The following is an 8,371-nucleotide window of genomic DNA, read 5'->3' on the forward strand; positions in this document are numbered from 1 at the left end:
AGGATGGGTATAGGGCCCACTACTCTCACAGGATGGGTATAGGGTCCACTATTCTCACAGGATGGGTATTGAGGTCCACTATTCTCACAGGAAGGAACAGTGATGAAGCTCACCGACATCATCAGTAGCGCCGCTGAACCTAGGCATGACCAGGTACAGCGGCCACGTAGATATAGCGAACAAAAGACTTCCTCCAGCTGCTCTCAATACAGCAACACAACCATTTAAGCTTTGCGGAGTTAACCAGACTCGAAGACCACCTGGAACGACCCCAAAGTGGTCGTTGATGGAACCGAAGTCGGGTAGTTACTCCCGAATGGTGAGGATGGTGAGAAGAGGGGATTGGGGGGGGGGGGAGGGGAGGAATGTGATGGGTGGGGGAGTGGGGTTGGGGGGTGGGGGTGTTATTGAGAGGGGTGGGGGGAGGAAATGTGGTGAATGGAGGGGTGTGGGGTGAGTAGTGGGGTGTGTGGAAGGGGAGTGTGGGAGTGTGTGGAGTGTGTGGAGGGATGTGGGAGTGTGTGGAGGGGGTGTAGGGGCGTGTGGAGGGGGTGAGGGAGTGTGTGGAGGGGGTGTAGGGGCGTGTGGAGGGGTGTGGGGGTGTGTGGAGGGGGTGTGGGAGTGTGTGGAGGGATGTGGGAGTGTGTGGAGGGATGTGGGAGTGTGTGGAGGGGGTGTAGGGGCGTGTGGAGGGGGTGGAGAAGCTCCCCCTACTGGTCTCACGCCAGGGGGATGAACTAAGATCACCGAGTATTGATTACAGGTCTTCAGAGACCGCGGAAGGTAAGAACATCAATTTACCTTAACTTCATACCGTAATATACGAGAGAGATGACCCCACACCTTCCCCCCCCAATCCCCCCCCCCACTAATCCCCCCAGTCCCCCCCTCCCCAATCCCCCCAGTTCCCCCCCACCAATCCCCCCAGTCCCCCCCACCAATCCCCCCAGTCCCCCCCCCCACCAATCCCCCCAGTCCCCCCCCCCTCCCAACCACCGGTCATTAGCGCCTGGCGTTCCACTCGAATGCACACGACAAATTTTCTTCGTTCGCCAAACGAACGTTCGCCCGACCATTAGGTACGTCAGCTGGTGCCCCCCTACCCCCCCCCTGGCACTGTCCAGTGACCACCCTCTCAGCCCATCATCTGGCACTGTCAGCTGAGTACTATTACGACCCTTGGTTGTTAGTTGTGGTGGTTAGTGGTTATGACTTGTAAGGAACTGCAGGAAAAACTGTCTACAAGTCTTGTAGTCCTGTAGCCTTGTTGTCTTGTTGTCTTGTTGTCTTGTTGTCTTGTAGTCTTGTTGCCTTGTTGGCTTGTTGTCTTGTTGTCTTGTAGTCTTGTAGTCTTGTAGTCTTGTTGTCGTGTTGTCTTGTTGTCTTGTTGTCTTGTTGTCGTGTTGTCTTGTTGTCTTGTAGTCTTGTTGTCGTGTTGTCTTGTTGTCTTGTTGTCTTGTTGTCTTGTTGTCTTGTAGTCTTGTTACCTTGTTGCCTTGTTGTCTTGTAGTCTTGTAGTCTTGTAGTCTTGTTGTCTTGTTGGCTTGTTGTCTTGTTGTCTTGTAGTCTTGTAGTCTTGTAGTCTTGTTGTCGTGTTGTCTTGTTGTCTTGTTGTCTTGTTGTCGTGTTGTCTTGTTGTCTTGTAGTCTTGTTGTCGTGTTGTCTTGTTGTCTTGTTGTCTTGTTGTCTTGTTGTCTTGTAGCCTTGTTGTCTTGTTGTCTTGTAGTCTTGTTGTCTTGTAGTCTTGTAGTCTTGGAGTCTTGTTGTCTTGTAGTCTTGTAGTCTTGTTGTCGTGTTGTCTTGTTGTCTTGTTGTCTTGTTGTCTTGTAGTCTTGTTGTCTTGTTGTCTTGTAGTCTTGTAGTCTTGTTGTCTTGTTGTCTTGTTGTCTTGTAGTCTTGTTGTCTTGTTGTCTTGTAGTCTTGTTGTCTTGTAGTCTTGTAGTCTTGGAGTCTTGTTGTCTTGTAGTCTTGTAGTCTTTTTGTCGTGTTGTCTTGTTGTCTTGTTGTCTTGTTGTCTTGTAGTCTTGTTGTCTTGTTGTCTTGTAGTCTTGTAGTCTTGTTGTCTTGTTGTCTTGTTGTCTTGTTGTCTTGTAGTCTTGTTGTCTTGTTGTCTTGTAGTCTTGTTGTCTTGTTGTCTTGTTGTCTTGTAGTCTTGTTGTCTTGTTGTCTTGTTGTCTTGTTGTCGTGTTGTCTTGTTGTCTTGTAGTCTTGTAGTCTTGTTGTCTTGTAGTCTTGTTGTCGTGTTGTCTTGTAGTCTTGTTGTCTTGTTGTCTTGTTGTCTTGTAGTCTTGTTGTCTTGTAGTCTTGTAGTCTTGCTGTCTTGTAGTCTTGTTGTCTTGTAGTCTTGTTGTCTTGTTGTCTTGTTGTCTTGTTGTCTTGTAGTCTTGTTGTCTTGTTATCTTGTAGTCTTGTTGTCTTATTTTCTTGTTGTCTTGTTGTCTTGTAGTCTTGTTGTCTTGTTGTCTTGTTGTCTTGTTGTCTTAACTGAAGTACCCTGCCTACGGCGTGGACACTGGCCCTATGGCTATGACGTCAGAGGCCTACAGTGGCCCATTGATTGGTCGACGTCACACAGTCTGACAGCTGACAACACAAGTCAATCACCCTGTCAACGGCTCTTGTCAACAAACTGTCTAGGTCGTTGCATTGGTTGGTGGGACGCAGGACCTCAACTCATCTCTCAAAAGCTTATAGATGCGTTGATCACCAGTTACTGACAGCTGCGTTGATCACCAGTTACTGACAGATGCGTTGATCACACAGTTACTGACAGATGCATTGATCACCAGTTACTGACAGCTGCGTTGATCACCAGTTACTGACAGATGCGTTGATCACACAGTTACTGACAGATGCATTGATCACCAGTTACTGACAGATGCGTTGATCACCAGTTACTGACAGATGCGTTGATCACCAGTTACTGACAGCTGCGTTGATCACCAGTTACTGACAGCTGCGTTGATCACACAGTTATTGACAGCTGCGTTGATCACACAGTTACTGACAGATGCGTTGATCACCAGTTACTGACAGCTGCGTTGATCACACAGTTATTGACAGCTGCGTTGATCACACAGTTACTGACAGATGCGTTGATCACCAGTTACTGACAGATGCGTTGATCACCAGTTACTGACAGATGCGTTGATCACACAGTTACTGACAGATGCGTTGATCACCAGTTACTGACAAATGCGTTGATCACCAGTTACTGACAGATGCGTTGATCACACAGTTACTGACAGATGCGTTGATCACCAGTTACTGACAGATGCGTTGATCACCAGTTACTGACAGCTGCGTTGATCACCAGTTACTGACAGATGCGTTGATCACACAGTTACTGACAGATGCATTGATCACCAGTTACTGACAGCTGCGTTGATCACCAGTTACTGACAGATGCGTTGATCACACAGTTACTGACAGATGCGTTGATCACCAGTTACTGACAGATGCGTTGATCACACAGTTACTGACAGATGCGTTGATCACACAGTTACTGACAGATGCGTTGATCACCAGTTACTGACAGATGCGTTGATCACACAGTTACTGACAGATGCGTTGATCACCAGTTACTGACAGATGCGTTGATCACCAGTTACTGACAGCTGCGTTGATCACCAGTTACTGACAGATGCGTTGATCACACAGTTACTGACAGATGCATTGATCACCAGTTACTGACAGCTGCGTTGATCACCAGTTACTGACAGATGCGTTGATCACCAGTTACTGACAGCTGCGTTGATCACCAGTTACTGACAGATGAGTTGATCACCAGTTACTGACAGATGCGTTGATCACCAGTTACTGACAGATGCGTTGATCACACAGTTACTGACAGATGCGTTGATCACACAGTTACTGACAGCTGCGTTGATCACCAGTTACTGACAGATGCATTGATCACACAGTTACTGACAGATGCGTTGATCACACAGTTACTGACAGATGCATTGATCACCAGTTACTGACAGATGCGTTGATCACCAGTTACTGACAGATGCGTTGATCACACAGTTACTGACAGCTGCGTTGATCACCAGTTACTGACAGATGCGTTGATCACACAGTTACTGACAGATGCATTGATCACCAGTTACTGACAGACGCGTTGATCACTCAGTTACTGACAGATGCGTTGATCACACAGTTACTGACAGATGCATTGATCACCAGTTACTGACAGATGCGTTGGTCACACAGTTACTGACAGATGCGTTGATCACACAGTTACTGACAGATGCGTTGATCACCAGTTACTGACAGATGCGTTGATCACACAGTTACTGACAGCTGCGTTGATCACACAGTTACTGACAGATGCGTTGATCACACAGTTACTGACAGCTGCGTTGATCACACAGTTATTGACAGATGCATTGATCACACAGTTACTGACAGATGCGTTGATCACACAGTTACTGACAGATGCGTTGATCACACAGTTACTGACAGATGCGTTGATCACACAGTTACTGACAGATGCGTTGATCACCAGTTACTGACAGATGCGTTGATCACACAGTTACTGACAGATGCGTTGATCACACAGTTACTGACAGATGCGTTGATCACACAGTTACTGACAGCTGCGTTGATCACACAGTTACTGACAGATGCGTTGATCACACAGTTACTGACAGATGCGTTGATCACACAGTTACTGACAGCTGCGTTGATCACACAGTTATTGACAGATGCGTTGATCACACAGTTACTGACAGCTGCGTTGATCACCAGTTACTGACAGATCACTTGTTCACACATATCTCCTGACATCACTTGGCATCTGCAAAACTTAGCACATAAACTTTTTGAAGTCACTCAAGAACGAAGATAACCGAACCTGACATCAGAAAGTGAAGTAAAGACGACTTATCGGTCCGTCCTGGACCATGTCTTAAGTCGTGTGATAACAACTGCTTGATCATGGTTATCTAACAACCCTCAGTAACGTCACTAACGAAGCAACATATCCAGTCATCGACTATGAACTAGTATGTACCCAGAAATACTACCCAAATTATTTTCATTTAGAAACAATGAGCTCGGAAATAATTCAGAAAGAAAGCTATCTTAAATACATCAAGAAACCTGAATTACAGCAACCACACAATACAATAAACTAGATAGTTAAAAAAATACAATTTTTGCATATATTTGCTAATGTATATACTTAAATATAATGAGTGGACAGTGACACAGGCAAACTCTCAAGAGGTTACACAGGTATTCATTGGCAAAACGGGAGAAATCCTTTACTCTGTGGGTGGTTGCTTGAACGCTGAGAGGAAGAACCCTTGAAGTCGTGTATTGTAATATATAAATAATACAAAAAATGTTTAAATACAGTTAATACATAACAGGGTACAAAATATTGGTACGCATGTGTTAAAAACACCTGTGACAGGTATGGCAATGCAGAACCTGTACACCAGTTGATTGACAGTTGAGAGGCGGGCCCAAAGAACCGAAGCTCAACCCCAACAAGCAGTCGTCCAGGTGATTACGGCTTAACAGATCTCTAACCTAACCTAACCCTATCCATGGAGGACAGAAGAAAATGTATATATATATATATATATATATATATATATATATATATATATATATATATATATATATATATACATATATATATATATATATATATATATATATATATATATATATATATATATATATATATATATATACTGCTTAGTACTGTAAATATGTGGCCACATCTGTGGTACACTAATCATATTATTTGGAAGGATCATGGAGTGCCATAAAGAATAACTTGAGAGATCACTTACGTTGTGGCTACCTTGTGGAGGTTCCGGGGATCAACGGCCCCGCGGCCCGGTCTCCGACCAGGCTTTCCTGTTGGTCATCTGGTCAAAATCCTTGGTGTCTCCTGTTGCTGCCTTAATTCAAGAATTTATGGGATTTATTCACTAATAGAATAAATCCATCCAAATTACTGTTGTCAAAATCTCAATGCTTTAAATACAGCAGTTCCCGTGGGGCAGTGGCTAAACACTCACCCGGAGCTCCGTCAGCGCATTGGCCTGGGTTCGTATTCTGGCCGGGGAGGATGGTCCAGGTGCCATTCCTTAACAGTAGCTTCTGTTCACCCAGCAGTGTATAGGTACCTGGTTGTTAAACAATTTGGCGACGTCGTATTCCTTGGAAAAATTAGGATTAAGTACTTGTCCGAAACGCTACGCGTGTTAGTGGCTTTACAACCATGTAAGAACTCATATATATATATATATATATATATATATATATATATATATATATATATATATATATATATATATATATATATATATATATATATATATATATATAACTGAAAACTCACACCCCAGAAGTGACTCGAACCCATACTCCCACAACTGGTATGTACAGGGACGCCTTAATCCGCTTGACCATCACGACCGGACATAAGGAAGTGATAGCCGAGGCTATTTGAACCACTTCCCCGCCGGCACTCGGATGGTAATCTTGGGCATAGCATTTTATCAAATCACCTCATTCTTTGGGGCACACGTGAGGAACACAAATGCAAACAAGCCTGAATGGTCCCCAGGACTATATACAACTGAAAACTCACACCCCAGAAGTGACTCGAACCCATACTCCCACAACTGGTATGTACAGGGACGCCTTAATCCGCTTGACCATCACGACCGGACATAAGGAAGTGATAGCCGAGGCTATTTGAACCACTTCCCCGCCGGCACTCGGATGGTAATCTTGGGCATAGCATTTTATCAAATCACCTCATTCTTTGGGGCACACGTGAGGAACACAAATGCAAACAAGCCTGAATGGTCCCCAGGACTATATACAACTGAAAACTCACACCCCAGAAGTGACTCGAACCCATACTCCCACAACTGGTATGTACAGGGACGCCTTAATCCGCTTGACCATCACGACCGGACATAAGGAAGTGATAGCCGAGGCTATTTGAACCACTTCCCCGCCGGCACTCGGATGGTAATCTTGGGCATAGCATTTTATCAAATCACCTCATTCTTTGGGGCACACGTGAGGAACACAAATGCAAACAAGCCTGAATGGTCCCCAGGACTATATACAACTGAAAACTCACACCCCAGAAGTGACTCGAACCCATACTCCCACAACTGGTATGTACAGGGACGCCTTAATCCGCTTGACCATCACGACCGGACATAAGGAAGTGATAGCCGAGGCTATCTTATGTCCGGTCGTGATGGTCAAGCGGATTAAGGCGTCCCTGTACATACCAGTTGTGGGAGTATGGGTTCGAGTCACTTCTGGGGTGTGAGTTTTCAGTTGTATATAGTCCTGGGGACCATTCAGGCTTGTTTGCATTTGTGTTCCTCACGTGTGCCCCAAAGAATGAGGTGATTTGATAAAATGCTATGCCCAAGATTACCATCCGAGTGCCGGCGGGGAAGTGGTTCAAATAGCCTCGGCTATCACTTCCTTATGTCCGGTCGTGATGGTCAAGCGGATTAAGGCGTCCCTGTACATACCAGTTGTGGGAGTATGGGTTCGAGTCACTTCTGGGGTGTGAGTTTTCAGTTGTATATAGTCCTGGGGACCATTCAGGCTTGTTTGCATTTGTGTTCCTCACGTGTGCCCCAAAGAATGAGGTGATTTGATAAAATGCTATGCCCAAGATTACCATCCGAGTGCCGGCGGGGAAGTGGTTCAAATAGCCTCGGCTATCACTTCCTTATGTCCGGTCGTGATGGTCAAGCGGATTAAGGCGTCCCTGTACATACCAGTTGTGGGAGTATGGGTTCGAGTCACTTCTGGGGTGTGAGTTTTCAGTTGTATATAGTCCTGGGGACCATTCAGGCTTGTTTGCATTTGTGTTCCTCACGTGTGCCCCAAAGAATGAGGTGATTTGATAAAATGCTATGCCCAAGATTACCATCCGAGTGCCGGCGGGGAAGTGGTTCAAATAGCCTCGGCTATCACTTCCTTATGTCCGGTCGTGATGGTCAAGCGGATTAAGGCGTCCCTGTACATACCAGTTGTGGGAGTATGGGTTCGAGTCACTTCTGGGGTGTGAGTTTTCAGTTGTATATAGTCCTGGGGACCATTCAGGCTTGTTTGCATATATATATATATATATATATATATATATATATATATATAAATAAAAAAATAATATTTTCCTGTTTTTTTTAATATGCTGTTATTGAACCATTGTCCGAAAGATGACTTTTGGGCACACTATGTTTGTAAATGATTCGATCATGGAATGCTCTGGCTATTGTTGCTGCTGTGTTGTCCTGGATAGGAACTAATTTACAATAACGAGAAAAGTTACCAACCGTTACTGGCAAGCGTTTGTTCCCTTTAGCCG

General features: G+C 45.0%; 1 protein-coding gene across 1 annotated transcript; it reads right to left on the bottom strand.

Annotated features, from left to right (window-relative positions):
• Positions 1-1,239: 1,239 nt before the first annotated feature.
• LOC138364320 (proteoglycan 4-like) lies at positions 1,240-6,107 on the bottom strand. The gene is made up of 2 exons (XM_069323922.1): positions 6,042-6,107; positions 1,240-2,484 (listed from the first exon to the last, which is right to left on the bottom strand). The coding sequence occupies exons 1-2, from the start codon at positions 6,105-6,107 to the stop codon at positions 1,240-1,242; spliced, it is 1,311 nt and encodes a 436-aa protein (XP_069180023.1).
• Positions 6,108-8,371: the final 2,264 nt, after the last annotated feature.

The sequence above is a fragment of the Procambarus clarkii genome, chromosome 13, assembly GCF_040958095.1.
Source record: "Procambarus clarkii isolate CNS0578487 chromosome 13, FALCON_Pclarkii_2.0, whole genome shotgun sequence".
NCBI lineage: Eukaryota > Metazoa > Arthropoda > Malacostraca > Decapoda > Cambaridae > Procambarus > Procambarus clarkii.

Excerpts from the sequence above, each read along its gene's own strand:
- LOC138364320 (XM_069323922.1), bottom strand. The coding sequence starts at position 6,107 with ATGGCACCTGGACCATCCTCCCCGGCCAGAATACGAACCCAGGCCAAT. Across the intron at positions 2,485-6,041 it reads ATGCGCTGACGGAGCTCCGG|TTAAGACAACAAGACAACAA; the intron begins GTGAGTGTTTAG and ends AGGGTACTTCAG.